This window comes from Mytilus galloprovincialis, chromosome 4, assembly GCF_965363235.1.
Source record: "Mytilus galloprovincialis chromosome 4, xbMytGall1.hap1.1, whole genome shotgun sequence".
NCBI classification, from domain to species: domain Eukaryota; kingdom Metazoa; phylum Mollusca; class Bivalvia; order Mytilida; family Mytilidae; genus Mytilus; species Mytilus galloprovincialis.
Window position 1 is genome coordinate 65006788 of NC_134841.1, and position 23567 is coordinate 65030354.

The window sequence follows — 23567 nt, forward strand, 5'->3', positions numbered from 1 at the left end:
CCGTGTTGATTGCTGTTATTATATGCCGCGTATGACATGTCATAATCACTTTTGTTTATTAATCCTTGTTTATTGAAATAGGATTTTATCAGTCGTACATGCGCACTTCTAGCGATTTATCTTGTTTCAGTATCAGTGTCCTTTGTTCCGTTTTAGAAGGGTTTTGATTTTGCCTTCTTATCACTTTGTTTTCCTTTTTCCTCCTAAATAAAAGAGGACAAGTCTTTTTAAATTTGTTGGTTGTACAAGATTTTACCTGTCTACATTACTGACGTCTTTGCCATATTGATGTTTACTTTTTGTTGCATGACTGCTACAAAGAATTAAGAAAACAAAACAAATATGAGATAATTTTGATTGATATAATTAGCAGTTTTCTTTTGGGGAGGGAGGAAATTTCATATCAGTCATTATCATTTATTGCATTGATTTGTATATATATGTCCGTTTTATAAGGATATCGATAGCTGCCAAGTTTCTGTGTGCTGAGTGCACTTGCGTTTGTTTGTACTGTATTCCTGTCACGTAGTGTTATCATTTTGGTTATATTACCATATAAGCGGGAGGTTGGCTAGGCATAAAACTAGGTTTAACCCACCATTTATTCTTAAAATGTCCTGTAACAAGTAAGGAATCAAATAGTCTATGTTTCTAGGTTTCTAGGTTTGTTGGCGATTTTGTTTTTTCTTGCACTTCAGTATTTTTCTGTTGTTCCGTTGTTTTCCTCTTACAGTTGATAAGTTTCACTCGGCTTCGTTTGTAACCCGGATTTGTTTTCTTTTAATTTTATGAGTATTGAACAGTGGTATACTACTGTTGCCTTTTTTTATTACATGAAAAGAGATCATGTCAGCTAGGAGTATCCTTGTGTTGCCTTGTCTGTTATGCAATATTACAGTTTAGTTTTATAAACCGTTAAAAAAAACCACACACACGAAAAAAAATCTTCAATTTTTTATATATAAAATCTAGATATTTACTATTATAACTTATTTATAATAAAACAATTTTTACCAACAATTTCGACAATGAAATATAATTAAACAAAGGACTATTGCCAGTTGAGACAGACCAGGGCGTTTCTAGAAAACAGCAGCAGTAGAATTATATATATGTTCCTTACTTTGCATATCAATTATAAAGACCTGAGACTTAAAGTAGCCTTTAACCATGTAAAAAGCTTTCTCGTTAGTTATCCAGAAATTCATTTTGAATACAATAGTTTAATTGACTGCATGAACGATAGAATTAAGCTTGACTTGAAGGGAGGGGTACTATATGTAAAAAAAATATTAATTGTATATCAATATATGTCATGTTAATAAAATATTCATATTGGAATTCTCGAAGTCGTTTGATTATTTATCTATAACATATTTTAATCAATTATATTATATTTAAAGCAGTATAATTATGCTTCGTTATAAAAAAATAAATGCATAGAAAATGAAAAATATAACAATGATAAAACAATTTATAGTATGAATGAATGAAATACACAGATGATATGAAATATTAACTTTCAAATGACAAGATTGCAGGAGTTAAGATATGTATTGAAATATTGTATGCGAATTACTGATCAAACTGAAAAGACCACCACATTTTACTGTCAGTTTGGTAATCTTTTTAATTTTTCATTTACAAAATAACATAGCTATTAATTTGCTATCTAAAATAAGATACAATGTCTGAAACAGCTTGGATGTTTAATTAAAAAACAATCAATCCAAGTAGAGCAGTACTGAAAAAACGTTAATGCACAAAACATTGAATGATAGAAAGATGATACAAGATAGTGTAAAGCATGTATCTGTCCACATGTAAATTCAAGACTCCTTTATTATTTTTTTAACTACAGGTCTGTCAATGGAACACCCTCCTACAATACAAAAAAAAAGCATGTAAGCACTGATAAAAGTTTTAATATGCATTAACACATACAATTCAGAATCTTAACCAGCACTATATATTGTGAATTTATCTTATCTCTTCAATATTTTCATGGTTAGACTAATAAATGACCATGCTGTTTAGAGGTACCTCATTATTTGATTCAATTAATGATACCAAATTTGTATTTCGTGGACATAAACCCAATACTCGATCCATAAAATTCGTACCAAATATAAATTAATGGATTCACAGTATATATCAAAATATAATCGATATAGAAGTTGACCTTTTGATTATAATTCATTTAACTCGAATTCTTTCGAAAGAGGGGTTCAAACTAATAGGTCGAAAAACAAAATGACAATACCACGGCTAAAAAAGAAAAAAACAGACAAACAGACAAATAAAAAAAGACAAGAAGCCACATAGACAACTTAAGACTTAGTAACACGAACCCCACTAAAACTGGGGTGATCTCAGGTGCTTTTGAAGGGTAGGCAGATCCTACTCCACATGTTGCACCCGTCTAGTTGCTCATGTTATTACAAACCCGGTCAATAGTTGAATTGGGTAGGTCACATTCGTGAAAAGGGAACGGAATTGTAGTAACGACATAAGGAACATATGCAATATCATCTGTGAAACGGATATTCAAAAACGGTCAACCATCTCGTGATTGCGTCCGTAAAATTTACGAAGGGATGATTTCAACTTCACCATTTGGAACTCTGGTTTAATAGCTTCCTTGTGAGCAGCAACACGCTATCAAGGAAATCATGTTAAGAAACATAGTCCCGGGATTATCGTATCAATTGAGAGAGTAATACTCCGTATTGCTGGTATATTGCTACATAGAAATGGAAAGTTCACAATTGGGAAGCTGAAATCATCTCTTTTGTCTTGAAGTTTTGTTTTGAACCGACTCTCATTGTCAATTTCTAGATGTAAGTCAAGATAAGAGGCAGACTTAACTGTATCTGGTGTATCCTTTATCTCTAGTTCGATGGGATAGATGCGTTCATCAGTCATCAAATTTTGAATTCCTTAGTGAGAACATCATCTATATAGCGGAAAGTAAAGTTGAAGGATATTGCTAACTTCTTATCTTTCTTCCTAAGAAGTTTTGTATGAAGTCAGCCTCATAATAATAAAGGAACCAGTCGGCAAGAAAATGAACACAATTGGTTCCCATGGGAATGTTTGTTGACAAACCCGTCCTCCAAACGCAACAAATATGGTGTCAATCAAGAAATCTTGATAATGTCAGTTTCAGACAATTTTTAGTTTAATCAGAGTAATGCTTTACAAAATAAGATTTGTCCCCCCCCACTTAAGACAAGATACTTGAATCTACGTTGGCCATTCTTTTTTTTATGAAACAAAGCAATACCAACTCTTTTAATTTGTCTTTTAGTTTGGAATGGGGACTACTTGCGTAAAGTGTAGAAAAGTTGAATGTTTTTTTAAAATACTATTGCAAGATGTGAGAGTCTTAGATTGTATGTACTCTAAAAGATCTTTGGATTTTTTTTTGTATCAACATCTGATTCACGCCAACTCTAGGCAGTTTCACAATAGCTTTGAGGCCCGGTCTTGAATGCTGATAAAATAGATGTTAATTATTTAGAAAGAGGTTTTGTGGAGCACTTGGAAGACCCATCAGTATACCGTTTTTTGTAAGGATACTTATGTATTTTAGGTATCCAATAGTATGCAACTAAGATATTGCCTGGCATAATCCTCGAATGAATCCATCAGTATTTTGAAGTTGTATTTCTAATTGATGGATTAAGGTTCACGATATTTCGGACCTTTGGATAACATATTTCGCAGGAAAGTGTTATTGGCAATATTGTGGTCACCAGTAATAACGTGGAATGTAGGATTATATGTGAATTGGGAACTAGCACAGGTGCAATCAGGAGGTTTAGATTGAACTCGTCAATATTGAGATCTGCAAAACGTGTTTGTAATTGAAAATTTTAGTTGCGATTGATTTGAGATAGGTATGAGAAATGATTGGTACAGACTGATCTTTGAAATATGGAGGTCTAATTTATGATCAAGGATATTGCCCAAGTTGGCGCCATCGAGACCGTTGTTGACAATCATCTTTGTGACTTCAACATGTTCAAATCCTTCCAGAACTGGCGATCGTTACTGCATTTGAAATTAATAAGTCGCATGTACATCTTGATTTCAAAATCCATTGTATGGAAATGGCAATCAAAAACATCATACAGAAATCTACTGTACAGGATAGCAAAAGCAATAATTTTGAATGGCAATCGGACACACTATTCATATTATGTTTACGACAATGATGGTCAACAACAGAGAATACAAACCTAATAATACGTATTTCTGTACTTCATAAGAAAAGCTCAAAGTTATCGAGATCTGTATTTGTGTTCTCATAAGAAGACAAAAAAAAAAAACGTTTAAAGCACCGGACCCTAATTGGTCAAAACAGAACAATGGTTAAAACAGAACATCACAATCCGCCTTAAAAAACTGTGTCTGAGGGATTTGCAACTTCAGTCTTAGAACAGTTGCATAATTACTTTTAAATGTATTTGATAAATCAAGGCAGTTCCAGAGTCCGAATACTTGGCTAGTTGTAGCTAGTTTATGACCTGTCAGACATTCTTATCGTGTGTTGTTTCAAAACTATCCTAGGTAAAGATGGGCTAGCGAATATGTCTAACATCACCACATTATGAATACGCCTGTCCCAAGTCACTGTTCAATAATAAAAACAATACTTACAGCACTTCTATATGTTCGAGTTCCCCGGTACTCTGACATCACTGGGAGATTTCTCTTCACCACTTCTTCATCACTCTCGAATGAACCATTCACACAGCCGGAATCATTTTCTGTAATTACAACATGTTAAATAGTACTTTTAAAATAAATTAAGACCGCTTTGGAATTCTTTGTCTTATTAGAAATATTTCTTTGCTGATTAGAACCATCATGATTTAATATAAAGTAACACATTTCCAGGTAATCTACAATTTTAGCGACAATTCTTATTATCCATGCCTATTTCCGAGGGTCTAAAAATAAAAATACTATTAACGTTTCATAATTTTAATAACCAAAAATAAAACAAATTGTTAAAAAAAACCCACCAAAATATCTCTTAAACAAATCATACGTATTTGAAAGAAACATTACCTTGTAGCTTTGTATTGTCCAGATCACTTAGTTTATTTGATGGCGTGCGGGACACGCTTGGTCCGCCTGGATGGGTCTCAATCGGCGACTTATTGTTTTCTAGCATTGCAATAGCCCTTCTAATGGCCTCTCCTTTTGAACTTTTTGTACTTTTAGATCTATGAATAAGGTTTTTAGTGTCGATATCACTTTCAAAAGTAATCCTTGAGCCAACCTCACTACTTGTCCGTTTAACCTCTTGTGAGGGACTTTTAACATGACAAACATTTTTATAAATTGCTTTATTTTCACCGGATTCTATTCTTCTTTGTCTATTTGAGTTATTCTCTATGACCGCATAAGAAACATTGCTGTCTTTGCTTTCACGATTTGGAACAGGTTGGGTTGTCATAGATACAATATGACTGTCAGTTTTAATGGTTGAAACAAATTTAGGAGATTGTCCACTATGTCCACTATGGGTCACTGACGCTTCACTAGGAACATGTCCATTACTTATAGTGGAGGAATCTGTAAGAAATAACAATAGTATGAAGTCATATGACTTGAATTTACTTTTTTCCAATGAAAGAAAAAAGTCAAAGTAAATAACAAGGTAACAAACAATTTAGGGAACAACTTATATCGGTCATTTGGTTCGATAGATAACGTCTGTAATAATCATGTAAATTGGCTACTTGTGTATGATATTCATATTCACAATATTCATATAAATTTGAAAAAAAAATTATCACGAAGGACTGTGCTGTACCGATTTGTTTCATATAATGAGTGTTCATGGCAAGTAAATAGTGGTGAAAAGTCATATTCGGTGATGTCACACTCGAGAACAGACTTGTACCTATGACAATTGAAACATATTCATCATGTGGTCACCTATTGTATCATATACTCACCTAGATCATCTGTCCCTCGTGTGTGTACTATAATATCATTTTCATACAGAGATCCTGACCCTAACTGTTTTCGCAATGTCTCTATTTCAGTCTATCAAAATAGAGAAAGACAAAAAATTAAAATAACTGACCACAGCAAAAGGATACTCCTAAACACTATAAACATTTAGAATTATAATTACTGATATGGCAACTGATATATTCTAAATTTCATAGTTGCTTTTCACTTTTATACTTATTCACGAGTTTTACCACAATTAATATAGTTCTAGATAAGATTTTAAACATACTGTTTAAATAGAAAATGAAAATTGCAATAAAGTCAAACGAAAAGTCAAACCATATTTAAGTGTTGTGGCATCATGCAAGTTTTTTTTTATAATTCTGCTTCTTTGAAATGAACAGTAATCCACAATTTCGTTACAACTTCCAGTTTGAAGAAAAAAATACAGACTACATGTAAAAAAAATTAAATGTTGGAATTCCTCGCTGAAATGCCATAAATTAAAATAAACACATCCTGTTTTTCAGTTTGACTTTTGTAATTTAAATCATTTCTTTTATTTGGGGTTTTAGTGGTTTTATTTCTTTGTAGTTAGTTATGAACAATCGCAAGACTGATATTCGGTAATATCCCGCAACTGTGTCCAGTCTGTATCAATTTGGGGAGACCAGGTATTACTCATATGGTGTGCAAGGTATTACTGTTACCTGCTGCTTCTGTACTGTATTAGCAAGCTCTCTTGAACGTTCTTCTGCTTTAGACTTGGCCTTGCTTAAATAATGCACTTCCAAATCCATCTTTTCAGAATAGTCTTCTTTTAATACTTAAATGACAATTTAAGAATATTTACATGGTATAACAATGCAAAGATTATCAAAGTTTTGACTCTTTTCATATATCTAAAGAAATCATCTGCATTTAATCGAAATTTCAAGCATATCATTTGTCTTTGTTGCTTTCTGTCGTAAGTTCAATGTTTTTGCAAAGTGCTCTTTCAACTTCCTTAAATGTCTGCATAATACATCTTTTCATATAGAATGAAATTCAAAACAGTGTAGCTGTGGCCATTGATTGACACATTAAAATCATCCATCGACTGGGACAATTTAGGTGAACGTTTGTCTGTAACGACCACTGTTCACGACGTACCTACGATAGACATTTAAACTGTGGGGTCACCAAAGGTTTCTTAACGCCTTTAATTATAAAATAATTCGAAAAATTAATCAGGAATAACCTTTGTGTTTTGATTTATATAATTGATATAAATCAAAATATCGTGTTATTTCTGATTAATTTTTCGAATTACTTTATTTAGGTGTTGAGAACCTTTGGTGACCCCATAGTTTAAGTGTCTTTAAAAAGTACATAGTGAGCATTGGTCGTTACATACAAACGTTCACCTAAATTGTCCCAGTCAATGGATGATTTTAATGTGTCAATCAATGGCCACAGCTACACTGTTTTGAATTTCATTCTATATATCAAGAAACTATTTTGTTTTAACCGAAGCCAAGCGTACACATTATCTTAGTTGCTCTCTTTCTAAGTGCATAGTTTTTGGAAGGCGTTCTTTGAAATTTATATAAAGATATTTAGGAAAAAGTACATACCATTACATGCTTTTGGTATTCGCAATAACCTTAGTGCTACTATAAAAGTAATGGCTTCTATAGCTATATGAAAGCACAAGGTTTTCTCCCAAAAAATTGTGAACAACACCTCTATAGCAGCAAGGTTAAATACTGTAAAACTATCTATCAGCTGAAATAAAAGATGATAAGATCTTTAGTCATTACGACAGATAGTCCAGAACGAGGTTTCTGCCTCTCACTTTGGGCAGGCACATGGATGTGTGGCGGGGTTAAACTTGCTTTTCTTTCTTTCTTTCGATCTCATCCCTTCCTCATTAAATTTCAAACAATTGACGAACGAAAGGTTATTATAGAACACATTTAAGAATTCGTTCGGTTGAAGCACTGAACTAAAATATAACGGTATAACAGATAAGCATAAACACACTCACATAATGCATTTTCCAAAATATATTATCATTGCATAGATTGTCGAAGTTAAAGAGAATACGACTACACTTGAAAGTACAAAGCAAGATATGAACTCATGCCGCCCTATATACCCTCTATATGTATATCAATAGTCATAGAAATATTCATACAGCAATTTCATTAACAGTAAATGAAGTTTGGATCTTGGTCAAATAACATTTCTTAAAGAGCACGGATCCAGTGCAGTATAAATGGTTTCTTCGTACATTAATACAATCTAATTGAAATATAGATCTCGGATTTCGTTATCCTTATAATAGACCAGCACACGAATTGCGATATATCGGGATTTTTATCAGATTGACATTAATATACAAACACAAACTCGGTGATGATAACACTAACATAAATTTAGAATTCCTACCAACACTGATCTGTGTCCACACTTATATTGTATAGTAAAAGTGTGATATTTGATACTATTTCAATTGTCAACGACCAAGTTTGTTTAAATAGGGACGAATCTGCATTTCACCGAAAGGAACATTTTCAAACATTTTTTTTTTATCTACAAATATTTTACATTTTTCGTGCTATATTAACAAAAAAGGTTAATAAATATATTTTAGATTACCTGTATTACATCTTTACACATTTTTGAACAGCCGGTAACAAATCGGAATAATAACTGAAAAAAAGAAGAAAAATTACCATTATGTAATCGAATTGGGGGAAAACCATCTTTTATGCTCTAAATTGTCATTAAAAGAAACCAAAATGTTTTAAAATGTTTTGAAAAATATGTTAAACATCTACGTCATTTTGCCGGTCTCTGCTTGGTGCACATGTCCGTGTTTACCGAACTTAATTAAGGAGACAGAAATAAAAATTAACCAAACTTGGTTTATAAGATCAAATAAGTGAGTATTTCAAAGCATTTCTAACACATGCATAGTATTATATATATATTTATTTATACAGGTATATCATTCACATGACCGCTGCTCATTATAAGCTTCGTCCTTTTCATGCATGAAATATTTGCCACTGTAAGCGAAGCAACCAACAATCAATCAAGCAGTCTTAAAACGCTAGAAAAATGTGAGTGGTTCCACTACAACCCGAATCAACCTTAGTTTCATAGGCTTGTGGTATTTAGAATTTTAAAAAGTTTCAACTGATAATGACTCAATATAATAATGAAGATGATGCATGCATAATTATAAATGTAGTAACCATTCTAACCTCTATAAAGAAGATCATAGCTATAACTAAACTTATGTAATGTGAGACACAGTATGCAGCTCCAAGAGACGTATCAAAATTACATGTACGACAACCTCCTCCTGGGTCAATATCATTTTGTGCTGTTGTGTTAGAACTTTGACTACTACGATAGTCTATTGACTTGCTTTCCAAAGGATCTGAAACAAAATAATCTCTCTAGGTATACTTCTCACTATATTACAGTTTCAAAATGCAAAACCGCGACAAAAATGATAAGATATTGAATCTATGAAAGGATAGAAAATCATGTTATGTCCGATAGGAAATAAGACAGCTTTGCCGTTCCTTAGACATTGTAAAATACCAGTATGCTGAATGTAAGAAAGCAAAAAATGTGATATACTATAATACTTTACGGAATCATATTTTTTATTCACAGCTATAAATTAGGTATCAACTATACAGAATTAAAGTTTTCTTATTGGTTAAGCAAAACGAAAGGTCCTTCATAGCTTTATGACCAGGTTGTTGGTCACCTCTGTCATATTAGTTAGTTTCTGGGGGGAAACTAGCGGTAGTTGAGATAAAGTCCAAGTCGCTGGAAAGTTTACATATTTATTTCACATCCATATATTTCAAATATTAAAACATAACTGACTAACAACATACAAACAAATATAAAATACAAATTCAAAAGACTGATTGACTAAACGGAAAATGAACCAATCAAATATCTTTTTATTAAATAATATTAATTCGCGTTTTGCCGAAAGCGGGGATTACGGATTAAAAACATGCTTCGTATAAGTTTGTCAAGAATAGCTTTCGGCATTTATCACTTAGTGTCAAATTATCTATATTCTTTATTACAAAACCTTTTATCTTAAAGACGGATATAAATCTTTGATAATTAATCTAAATGAAAGGATTATAGTTAAGTGTAAAATACAAGTAACTTTTGAATAGCGTAAAATACAATAAACTAATAAATTATTAAAACGCAATAAGGACTCGGAATAATAATAAAAAGCAGATTAAAGAAATATACAAAATCCTAAATGTGAACTTTGAACGAACAATTGTCGGGTCATATTACCCCGTCGGTCCCTATCTGATACTCCCGTATCAGCCTGTGTAAATTATGAACGAATACTATTTCAAAATGCATAGTGGAAAAAATCAAAATGAGCAAATTTTATTTACATTATTTACAAGCGCGCTATTACGAACATTTGTCGTCTAAAATTTTCTCTCTCAAAATATCTTTAAAGGACCTGTAATTAAATCTAAGTGTGTCTAAATACCAACACGAATAAATCACGAATCAATATGTATAAAACGAACAGTCTGTAATATTTGCCACCATGCAAATATCATATGAACACTGTGTCTCTCTCACAGAAATTCGATACTTGAATCTATACGGGAATATAAATAAAATCAGTAATATATATATATATATATATATATATATATATATATATATATATATATATATATATATATATATAAGCATTGTCATTGCATAAAGTCATTGTTCTGTCAAATAAATCTGTTTTCATCACCAACTCTATTTCGGCCTGAAATAAACACTAAGAATATCACGGAGATTCTCTTCAATCTGAACTTTGTTTCTACATATTTTAAGTTTCAGGAACATTTGTCCGAACTATTTCTGTAGCACTATACGAATATTTATGTACACATCTTTGTACTAATATAGTCAATACATCTATGTGAATGTAACCATTTATCAAAATGTCGCTTATACCTGATAACTATTATAAAAAACGCAAAATGTAGATCATTTTGGTACTTGAAAAGGCATTGTATGGAATATCGCAATACTAATTGTAAAGTTAAAAATATAAATTTGCAAGTAAATAAAATCTCAACATACTTATCTAAAAATATTATGACAACTTGGCTACGGATACAAAATGCTGGTAAGAAATAAAAGGGGGGGGGTCAAACTGTTGAACTTCAAATTGAGAATATTAGAAAATAGAACATAAGAACGAAATAAGTATAAAACTCAAGTGTAAAAATCTTTCTGATTGTAAACATGCTGTGTGTTTTAAAACTAAACAGGTTCTGATGGAAATTTTAAGACACTCTATTGTCTGAATAAAGAAGTTCCTTTTTATACTCTAGTATATGCGAATGAACTTGTGTCGTGGTGTTGTTTGAAAAAAATGCATGTTTTGAAATAAAATAAAAGTTTAACAATGGTTTCTTTGAATGCAAAAAGCAGTTAAAAGATTTTTCAAGGTTTGATCGTTTCAGCATAGGATCGTCACTCCTATATTGAAACTCCTTTGAACACGAATTGGGTGACGAGTCCAAGTCATGATCGAAAGGGGTCGAAAAAAATGCCAAAAAGTTTGGTACGTCTGTACCCGTTATACCATTGTTAAAACATGAAAATAACACCAATTTTGTAAAAATTGCAGTTACTTGATGTATGAACTGTCACTGATATTTGTTTGATTATACGACCATTGACTTGTGTAAAAAAAACACTAGGTCCAAATTTACGACAAACATACTATGACAACCCAATATAAATTTAAATGTTGTTATATTAGAAACATTCCCGTTTGAGGTAAAAAAAAAGTATGACTTTATTTTTTAGTATATGAAGTACTTGATTATGTTACTATCTATCAAATTGCGATGTAAAAAAACTAACGGTAGTTGAGATAAAGTCCAAGTCGCTGGAAAGTTTACATATTTATTTCACATCCATATATTTCAAATATTAAAACATAACTGACTAACAACATACAAACAAATATAAAATACAAATTCAAAAGACTGATTGACATACGGAAAATGAACCAATCAAATATCTTTTTATTAAATAATATTAATTCGCGTTTTGCCGAAAGCGGGGATTACGGATTAAAAACATGCTTCGTATAAGTTTGTCAAGAATAGCTTTCGGCATTTATCACTTAGTGTCAAATTATCTATATTCTTTATTACAAAACCTTTTATCTTAAAGACGGATATAAATCTTTGATAATTAATCTAAATGAAAGGATTATAGTTAAGTGTAAAATACAAGTAACTTTTGAATAGCGTAAAATACAATAAACTAATAAATTATTAAAACGCAATAAGGACTCGGAATAATAATAAAAAGCATAGATTAAAGAAATATACAAAATCCTAAATGTGAACTTTGAACGAACAATTGTCGGGTCATAGCTTTACCAGCTTTTTAAATATAAATCGTCCTGAATACACATGAACTATTTGTCACTGAACGTTTAACAAATAGGAGGAATCTCATTTACATGTATATCTAATCCTGGTAAACATAATTATCTATTCTGTTTATATTTGTGATAAGACCTATCTCCACGTGCTGGTCGGTCATCTTATAGGTGATATGTGATTTTCTAAAAATTGTAATAACTTGTACTTTGATGGACTATGATATTATTTTATCAATTTGAACTTTAAGAAAAGATATTAAGAGCAAATGGGAAAATCTAGCATCATTGGACTGTGCACAAACTGTTTACAGTTTAACAAATTTTACCACGGCAGACAGTTTAAGTTGTGCTTCATTAAGTTACCGTTTACAAATACTGCAATCCAAGATTACAAGTCTTTGTATTCACAATCTATGCCATGCAGATTCTCACCATTCCCTTCTTGGATGTTTAAATGTAGATGAGTCAACTTTGATAATTCTTATTATATTGTTACAACAGACTGACATATTCGCTGGTATGATAAATTACTAGCAATTTAGATGGCTATTAAAGGCTATTCTACGAAAACATTTCTTACACTTTAAGCCTAAAGGTTAAAGTAAGTAACAACCTCAACCGGATTCAAGAACAAACCACATAAGTTCACATAAAGATATGCCTTAACTCCCTTTTACACGAATAAGACCTACCGAATTAGACTTATTACCGGGTGTGTACTAACATGTGCAACAAGACGGGTGCCACTTGTGGAACAGGATCTGATTGTCCTTCAAGAGCACCTGGATTTTCCTCATTGTTGGAGTTCGTGTTGCTTAGTCTTTAGTTTTCTATTTTGTGTGTTGTGTACTATTTTTCTTTTTCTTTTTTAGCCATGGCGTTGTCATTTAACTTTCGAGTAATGAGTTTGAATGCCCTTCTGATATGTTTTGGCTCTCTTTTAAACATTTATATTCATGAACATCCTTACATGGAAGCAGTAAAATAATCATAAGGTTTCTCTTGATTTTACCTGGAAAAGCTTTTTGTATTTTTTTGCTGCTCTATCACATTACATAGTTTGGCTAGTAACGAGACTCTTTTAAAAGCTGTAACCATGACTGCTATTAATACTGATATGTATTATGCTTTTTTATTAACTCCCACAATAAAGGTTATATAATATGCATGAGGAATGTAGATATGAACTGCATCAAGACCTTGCTATGCATTAGTCAATAATCTCTATTTCAGAATAAAGTTAAAACTGTTTGTTTAAGCCATTGATGTTTCTTGTTTTTCCAAGATATTACAATTCTTACCTTGCAAAACTTCTGCTCTGATCAATAATTCTACTGTTATGAAAAATATGTCAACAACTGTCAGTGCTATAATGGTACACTCAACACATAATCCTCTTATAAATGTCTTCAGAGATCGACAACACCTGTGGGGGCAAATGAAACTACTTAAATACATACAATTGTTACTATGTGTGGGGTATCTATATATGCAGAAACTATATAATACACAAGTTATAGATGTAGAAAACGTTTCCTGTTTCAAAGTCTTGAAAAAGACATGTTAGATATGTTTCATGATAAATTCGGAAAACATATAAAAAGTGAGATTTTAATTCAAATTTGAATTTGATTAATAATTATTTCAAGCTGTATGTTCTATATATATATATATATCAAACGTCTGAATAATAGTCAACGATTTTTCCCACTCGTTACAAGTAACGATACATGTACACAATAAAATAAATTATATAAACGCCTAAAAAGTGTACATAACAACACCAATGATATAAAAATGAACTATAAATGTAATTATTTATAAATATTTCGGATAACAGATATCCTTCGTCAGTCAGATATATATATATATATATATATATATATATATATATATATATATATATATATATATAACACATTGAAATGAAATTCTAGTATTTTGTCCTGCTGCTTGTGTCAATATGATATAGTTATATTTTATAAATTTTGACCCTCTATTATTATTTTCCACAATGGAGGGTCTAAATTTATAAACTATTGTAAAATCGTATGGAAAAGAGCAGACATATTATAGACCATTTACTAAATATACTTGAAAACAACATACACAAACACACTATATAGAAAAAAGGGCTAGGGTTATAACTGCTCAATTCTGGAAACATTGAAAAAAACTGGCTCGGCAAAAGCAACATTTAATAATAAGTTGATCAATTCTGGTAAAATTAAATCGTAACTGGCTATTGATAATTTTGAATTATAAAATGCTCTTTGACAACTTTGAGCCAGTTATAACTTGCTCTTTGGCAACTTTGAGTTATAACTTGCTCTTTGGCAACATTTAATATAACTGGCTCTAATGGCAACATTGATTGATAACTGACTCTTATGGCAACATTAAATGAAAACTTGACCTACCGGCAACATTCAACTAAAACTGCCTCAATGCTGGTAAAATTGAATTCGGTGCATATTATTATATAAGTCATTTATCTTAATATTTTTAAATGAAAAATTAACAGCATTTTTTCAATTTAGTCGTAGTTTAACTTGATTACAATATAGCATGCAGAATACAGTTTTTTCTAGTAATTTTAACATGACTCTTGCACGCAGTCAAGATTAAATGATTACAACTTCAAGCTTTATTCTATGTCAGTGATCTAATAAAAACTCCCAATGAACATCTTTGTTATTAAAGTTCTGTAAGTTCACTGACTTGTATGTAGCAATAAATAATTCACATGGAGGGAAATATCGAACAAACAAGATTAAAAAAGGGGGATAAAAAATATAGAGCACAAAATCATACCAAGCATTAATACTAACTCATAATGACGCTCGAAATGTTCAGAGAACCCAATATTCATTGGTTGTTGTTTGTTGAGGTGGTTCATCAGTGTTTCTCGTTCTTCGTTTTTTATTTAGATAAGACCGTTGGTTTTCCTGTTAGAATGTTTTTACAGTAGTCATTTTGGGACCCTTAATAGCTTGCTGTTCGGTATGAACCAAGGCTCCGTTGAGTCCGTACTTTGACCTATAATGGTTTTTACTTTAACAAATTGTAACTTGGATAGAGAATTGTCTCATTGGCACTCATACCGCATCTTCTTATATCTATGTATATTAACACGCAAACAAATTGAAGATTTGAACGATACCCTCTTCCATCAAAATCAGGACTGGAAAGGGGGTGTCACAAAATTCAACCAAATAGGCAACGGATTAGGAGACAGCAATGATCATACCATATACAGTCAAACCTGCTTAAGAGACCACCTGTATTAAGCAAAAACCCACTAGTTTTAGATCCCTCTGTAGAACATTTCATACAGGTTGAACCTGTATTAAAAAGACCACCTGTCTTAAGAGACCGCTTTTTGCTCTCCCTTAGGTGGTCTCTTAATACATGTTTGACTGTGTATATGTACACCGACACAATATAGCCATATTGATACATTTTAAAACTGTTTGTCATCAACCGGTCATGTAAAGATGTCATTAAATCTGTAAGTGGTGTATTATGTATTACCATGTAAAAACTAGTTCTATTCACCTAAGTATATGATTAAAACCATGCATGTGGCTGAACTTTTAGGGATAATAACTGGTTAGAATAGAAATATTTGAGTAAGATTTATCATATATGAATCAATTAGTAATCATTTTATTTTCTCTCTCAAAAAGGTAGTTAAGGTTCGCATGTGAATATTTGCTATAATGATGAGTCTTATGTAGACGAAACGCGCGTCTGGCGAACTAAATTATAATCCTGGTACTTTTGATAACTATATATGTCACATGTAGATTATTTTGGGACGAAAACGACCATATTGATTTAACGTTTCAAATGTCTTAAAATTTGATTTCAAATTACAAATTAAAATAGATTGTTTCATAATTCATACGTCCAGAGTAAACACTTATTACATTTGTGTTGAAATGATATATATTATATAGCTCAGAACGAACTATCCAACTATAATACAGGTGCTTTCGAATTGATAAAATTTCATAACTTTCTTCTTAAATGTCATTTCGTGGATCAAAGCAAATTGTAAACGCATTAGATTTCTTAAACATTAATAAACACAATGACATCACAGATTTAGTTTAGATCAATTTCACAGTTTGAAAGTCAAAATCTGTGTTATAACAGTTTGCCAGAGACATTTATGGTACTACACATATCTCTGAGGTTGCAATATCAGAATTTCATTCATTTTTACACTGTATGAACTTCGTTTATTTTTTTGCTCCTTCAAAAATAAAAGTGGAAACTGTAAGTTAATCAAATAGTTCATTTATTCCGATATCAATCCCACTCCCTTAAAAATGACCCCTCACAAAAAGTAATTATGGTAAATAGATAAACATGTATACTAAAATAAATGTTCAATAGTTACAAATTTTAACGTTTTCACAATGTATCTTCCCAGTTTTAAACTGTTTTACCGAGAGTACAATAAGTAATAAGTCTAAAATTTATTTCTTACAAAAAGATAGGGTTTAAATACCCTGTAAATTTAAACTATAATATATGTCCATTCTAAGACGATTTTCCTTACATACGTAAAACGTACATGAACTATAATTTTATTGTTACTGTTATGCTATTTCCCTTAGTGAATTGTTTATCTTTTATCTATCTATACATTACATATATCAATACAACCGAATTAACCTCTACCTCACACCCGGAGATTTTGTCATAACTATGTGACTATATTTTGCCTACAGCGAGTCCGAGAACATTCTGACCAAGAACAAATGATTAAGATAAAGATAAAGATATTTTATTCCAATTAAAGGACCCATGTTGAGCTAAGTAATTTATTACAACTGGTTCTTTTTTTAAATAATTGAGAGATATGGACGTATTATCATTTTATTTTGTTTAAGCCTCGACCTGAGCAGAGTTTTAAAAAAACATCATTGAAACAGATTACATAAGATATTAACAGTCAAATAAATATACATGTATTCTTAATTGCATATAGGCATATCTGCATAATTTTGATAGTAATCTGAGTTCGTTATTAACCGGAACAAGATTATTTGTTCAAAATTTTCATTATTTGCGCACCTATTTATACTAGATATTTCGTTTAAGATTTGAAAAGAGAAACAAAATGTATCCTTCTTTACGCGTTCAATGAACACTCATATTTCATAAGTCACACCAAATTATTGATAGAATTTTACTATAGAACCAAAAGGAAAAAAGGTATTGTTTAAAGTGATGATTGATTGTTGGTTGCTTAACGTTTAGTGGCACCATTTCATGCATGTTAATCAGTAGAATCAATAAACAATGAATACAATATGTAGGTCCTGTAATAGTGGACATTTGGGATGAAAGTAGGTAAATTTGGAATTTCACTGGAAGACGAGGGCATTGAATCGGGACAGAAATTTTGCCTAGCAACAGGCCATACGCGGACTCTTTAATGAGTTGTCATCATAAAGATATTATTATTGCAAGGTGTTTTTTTTATATAAAGAGCGTGACACTCTCGTTATACGAGGAATCAGATTTAACGTCTTCTTTCTAATCGGACGTGGTTGCGTACTTGTACATCCCACATAGCCAAACGACACCCCTCTTTGGCAAGGTTGACGGTTGGAAAAAGTGACCATATTTCCATCACCTCGTCATTCTTATTAAAATGTATCTCGGAGTTTAACAGTTACATGTAACATTCCTTTCCCAATTTGAGTGTATACTAAGTTCGCTTAATACTAAAACCGGATAAGATAAATTCTTAAAGACTTGTCTCTTCTGCAGCCAAGAAGTCTTCTTACTTGATGGGTACTCTATCACTTATTTCTCCTTTTTTTTACGATTATATATTGAATTCACCTTTTTTGTAGATCCTAACAATGTTTTTTCTTTGCCAATATAATTAAACATACAAAAGGTGTAAACAGCAAAGACAGTTATCAGTCAACATGATTGTTATTGCCCGTATAATATTACCATCTGTCAGGTAACAGATAAAAGACAACAACGTGATAATGGCCTTGTGACCACATTCCAGTGTTACAGGTGTAAACTGCCAAATTAATATACATTTCTAAATTGTTAGTAATGAATATTGCATGAGAATGTTTACTTATCTGGAATGAAAACTGTGAATATTTCCCTTGAGAATTAGTATTTAAACAGAGACATGATAATTTGTAATATATATGTCTCCGATTCAAATAAATGAATATTTATAGAAAAAAACCAGAGCGCGCCATGCTCATAGTCATATACACGTGTAAAGCCAAATCGCCTAAATTTAGATGTACAATTGCTTACAAAGCTTCCAAATCAACCATTTCATGTACATGCATATGATAAAATTGAGGATGGAAATAGGGAATATGTCAAAGAAACACCAACCCGACCAAAGAGTAGAAAACAGTCGAAGACCACCAGCGGGTCTTTAACACAGCGAGAAAATCCCGCACTCGGTGGCGGCTTCAACTGACATCTATTTTTTTTTACAAAAAGTGTACTAGTTGAATGAAAGTGGAAGTCAGATCAAACTCCAAAACATATAAATGAACTAAATTTGAAAAAACATAAAAGTCTAACATGGTCGGAGGTTCCCGACTTGGGCCAGGCCCAAAAATGCGACGGAGTTAAACATGTTTTGTGAGATATCAACCCTCCCCTATATATCTAGCCAGTGTAGGATAAACAAACAAACAAACAAACATTAAACAAACATTTTTCATCTAGTATTTTTTCGCACTTTTTCAGATAAATATTTCGTCAATACCAAACATTTTTTCGTGAGATCATGCTAGCTCAAATTAATTCATTATATATTCTGTTTGTACATTGTATGTATAATTGTCATCTTGAATAAACAATGGATAGATTAACACGACACCGGACAAACATTTTATAACAATCAATTAATTTGTAATGGTAACGTAAGTATTCCAGAGGAGAGTTGACCATTAATGGACCTTTTATCATTGACGCCTTATTCATAATTAAATACTTCATAGTAGCCATTAGGTCAGTTGTCTGTTATTTCCAGACAGCTTTATCGTATATATGTACATGTATATGAATTCTTTAGCCCTGTTGTGCTTCTTTAGGTACCCTATGCTCCAAAGCTGTTATAGTTTATTTTTGTACCGTTATACCATACTACGGTCATCTTCCCTGCCAAGGTTTACGAGCTAGTCCCCTTCGCTCCACAGTGCTCCACAGTGGAGCGAAGGGGACTGGATCGTAACCATTGGCCAGTAGCGAAGATATTCCCTAAGAATGTTGAACAAATAATTAGTATACAAAATATATACGAGCAGGAGTATATTTGTTATACACATTAAAGCATATAAAGCAGCTGTTTTTACATTGCTATTAATGCACAAATTATCATTAACATGACTGTGTTCTCACATATTAAATATAATATATAATTTGCATAGCTGCTTTTTTATCAGCTATTCAGTTAGATAAAGTACACAAAAGCATTGTCGGATATAAATGTTTACTATTATTTGCAGTCTAAGGCACACTTGTAGTCTCGTCTTTTGTAGACATTGCAAAGCTACATTATAGCTTATATATCAAAGCTCCATTACCCAAATATATATACTGTTGTACCTTTGAATGGTTTCATCAATGAATAAATATATTATTTTTTCTTGAAGATCTGATCCAGAAGTTGGTATGTGATTTGAAACCCTGAATTGAATACAGCAAGTAAATTTAAAATCAAATTCGTTGCACGTCATGTATCGCTAAAAATCATCATTATTCATCATTTCTATTAATATTTTTTGGCCACATACATATAAAAAAAATCATTAGTTGCTATTTTAATTGACTTATTTATAAACCCTTGATAAAAATGTAATGGTTATTGGAAGAAAAATCCTGTAAGTGCTTTTTTCAGATGTCCATAACAGTAATCTACGTATATCCGTGTCAAATGTCATTACCGTAGTGAACAGTTATGATATGTATACTTTTTGGTGAAAATAAGATTAAAACTTTTTGAGTTACGGCACTTTGTAACTAAAGCAGGGGGATGTTTTTTTTTCACATGTCGCACCGTATATCAAAAACGATTTTTGATTATTGCTTAAAACTTTACACAATTCTTAGTTATATTAATCTTAAGATCTGTATACTTTTTGGTGATGATTCAAAATTTCATTTTTGAGTTATTGAGTATTTTGTAAAAAAGGGGGAGGGGGTTTACATGTCGCGCCGTATCTCAAAACCGATTTATGATTGTTGCTTAAAACTTACACAGTTCTTTGTTATATTAATCTAAACATCTGTATACTTTTTGGTGATGATTCAAAATTTTAGTTTTCAGTTATTTTGTTTTTTGTAAAAAAGGGGGAGGGTTTTTTTACATGTCGCGCCGTATCTCAAAAACAATTTATAATTATTGCTTAAAAATTTACACACTTCTTTGTTATATTAATCTAAAGATCTGTATACTTTTTGGTTTTGATTCAAAATTTTATTTTAGTGATATTTAGTTTTTTTGAAGAAAAAAAAGGGGGGTCATATGTCCCTCCGTATCTCAAAAACAACATATGGTTATTGCTTAAAACTTTCTCAGAAACTTTTATGATTATTGCATAAAACTTTCACACAAGACGACGGGCGTATCGTGCGCTCATGGCGCAGCTGTTTATTTATTAGTTCGTTCTCTTTAAGATTTTACTTCTTTTGATTTATTTAATGTGTTCTTCAATCTAATTAAAATATTGATCTCTGATATATGTAGTATAACGTATCAATAATCAATATTTTAATTAGATTCATTGTGTGTTCTTGTTCCTATTCATACACTTCTACAATAACATGTAGTACAGTGTAGTTTATCTGCTGCTCCTCTATATTTTCCAGGATGTGATTTTTTGCTATAAGACACTGCCCAAACAAATCCTATAAGGGTTTCAGAGCAATTTTGAACCAGATAATAACCAAAGTGAGAGTTGTTGATTTGATAATAAGGGTGTGAATGAATTTGGACTTTGAGCATTTTTTTTTGTTGCTTATCAATCACGGATATGCTGATGTAAACGTGCCGTTTAGTGCATCGCTCCCTGTACTCAAATTACATCTGCTTAGATTTTATTTATCAAAAACAATTTATCATCTCGTATCTAGTAAGCTTAAAAACGTAAGTATGTTACTTCCCGAATTAGTAAACAATAGAATAAAGACTTTATTTCATATTTGTCTATTATTTTTCGTAATCTTTTATGTCACAGAATGTTATTATTTAAAGTATTGCTTTGTTATATCAAGGAGGTTGTTTGTTATATGAACGTATCATCAAGAGGGCGACAATAAAAGTATAAGAAACTGGTTATGAAGTATTGTTTGGTCTAAAAGCTAAGTCACTAGGGTACGGTAAAAGACGTTTGTTTTGTATTTTGTTATCTATAAGGGCCTTATACAGCCTTAATACTGTACTTCGAATGGGTTTTGCAGATTGTCGAAGCTGCACAGTAACCTGCAATCGCTAATTTTTTTTCCATTAAGTCTTTAATAAGTACATTTAGTTACCCTGAATGAACACATCAACTCGCTGTTTTCTGAACGTGCAAATAAACCTTCTAGTACTCTTCACAGGAATATAAACGTGTTAGAACACTAAGCGGGTTATCAACTTGATACAATTCTACACATGCATGTCAATTCAGTGGCGGATCCAGGGGGTCCGGGGGTTAGAACCCCCTTTTTTTGGCCGATCAATGCATTTGAATGGGGACATAGTTGGAACCCCCCTTTTTAAAATGACTGGATCCGCCCCTGCAATTCGCTAGAACTCTATGACTAGTATTGCGTAGAACCGAAACTGGCTTCCGGTTGGATAAGAGGAATGACCAAAGAAAACCAGAATACAATCAAACGAAAAATAATTAAATCCATTATGTCTTGTATAATTAAACCTGTCAATAAATAGTTCGTGATGATAATGACGGACATTCCGGCCATCAAATCATGTCAGTTTTATAGTTCTAGGAACAAGGCCGTGCTACCATTTTATGTATCCGAACAATTATATGTATGATGTACCATGTTATTGATGACTTTGTTGATATTGTTTTACGTTATGGTCATCAAATTGGCCAAAGGGTCGAAATAAGTATTAAAAATTAAAATGTGTATTTATATAATAAATTGAATTGTTATTTTCTGGAATTTGTTTCATAAATTTACATAAAACTAGATTTATGAATATGAAAATAAAAAAATGATGGATTTGGTTACAAGTTTTCAATACATTTGTAGATATTTCTTCATTTATTTTTTTTAAAGATTGTTACAGGATTAACGAACAAACAAGTGTTAGAATGTATGAAACAAATAATGTTTTAGTTTAAACATTTTCATTGATAGTGGTGTGGGAAACAAGTTATTGCAACTTATATTAATCCCTTGAATGAAGAATGTTTTCTAACTATGTACCTGTCCGGACTGTTTGTAAAACATACATCTTTTTTCTCTATAACTTATCATTAAAATTCAGGGTGGCCATTTCTAAAACTTTGATCGCTTCGTTATCAATGGAAGCTTTCCGAAAACGTATATCTTATAAACTGGTTGCATTGCGCAATTTTAAAGAAGCTGGTGATCTTCTCCCACAAAAATTCCTTGTTTAAACCAACATTTATAAATAATCTAATCGTCTAATTCAGTTGTCCTGATGACTTAAAATAATAAAAATATTTTTCCTTGTACAATGTATAATCATCAATATTTCTGGCGTAATTTCTAACAATTAAGACGTATTATTGTTACTGAACCTAGTAAATGTATATTGATATATTATATATGTAGGCGTATGAAAAAAAGAACAATTCAAACTTTAAGAAAGGAAATCATTATATTCGTATTCAGTTACTGGTGAAAATATTAATCTAAATCTTGAAAGACATTTTCTTAAGTTATAAAAATAATAGGACTTACCTGTCCTGTTTCGCCATATTGATATTGACATCCCTTCAATTATCGACACTGATGACCTCTAAACTCTACCATCAAAATACCTGGCGAATATTGTGCATCAACGCCCAGGTTAATCAGTCAAAATTTATCTCTAATCTTAATCATATTTGCATCATACCATTGATATAATTTCACGTTA

At 31.5% G+C, this 23567-nt stretch overlaps 1 protein-coding gene across 3 annotated transcripts; it reads right to left on the reverse strand.

Moving 5' to 3' along the window:
- Positions 1–941: 941 nt before the first annotated feature.
- Positions 942–23567, reverse strand: LOC143072704 (uncharacterized). Of its 3 annotated transcripts, none has more exons than XM_076247783.1 (11): positions 23390–23567; positions 20054–20134; positions 13738–13880; positions 9231–9409; positions 8620–8673; positions 7593–7743; positions 6687–6802; positions 5976–6066; positions 5080–5589; positions 4666–4775; positions 942–1882 (listed from the first exon to the last, which is right to left on the reverse strand). In XM_076247783.1, exons 1-11 carry the CDS (start codon positions 23404–23406, stop codon positions 1856–1858), a joined length of 1479 nt encoding a protein of 492 aa, XP_076103898.1. In that variant the 5' UTR covers positions 23407–23567; the 3' UTR covers positions 942–1855. The 3 variants fall into 3 exon arrangements, with proteins under 3 accessions (XP_076103898.1, XP_076103899.1, XP_076103900.1); XM_076247784.1 differs by having other exon boundaries at positions 13738–13862; positions 23390–23566; XM_076247785.1 differs by lacking the exon at positions 20054–20134 and having other exon boundaries at positions 13738–13862; positions 23390–23565.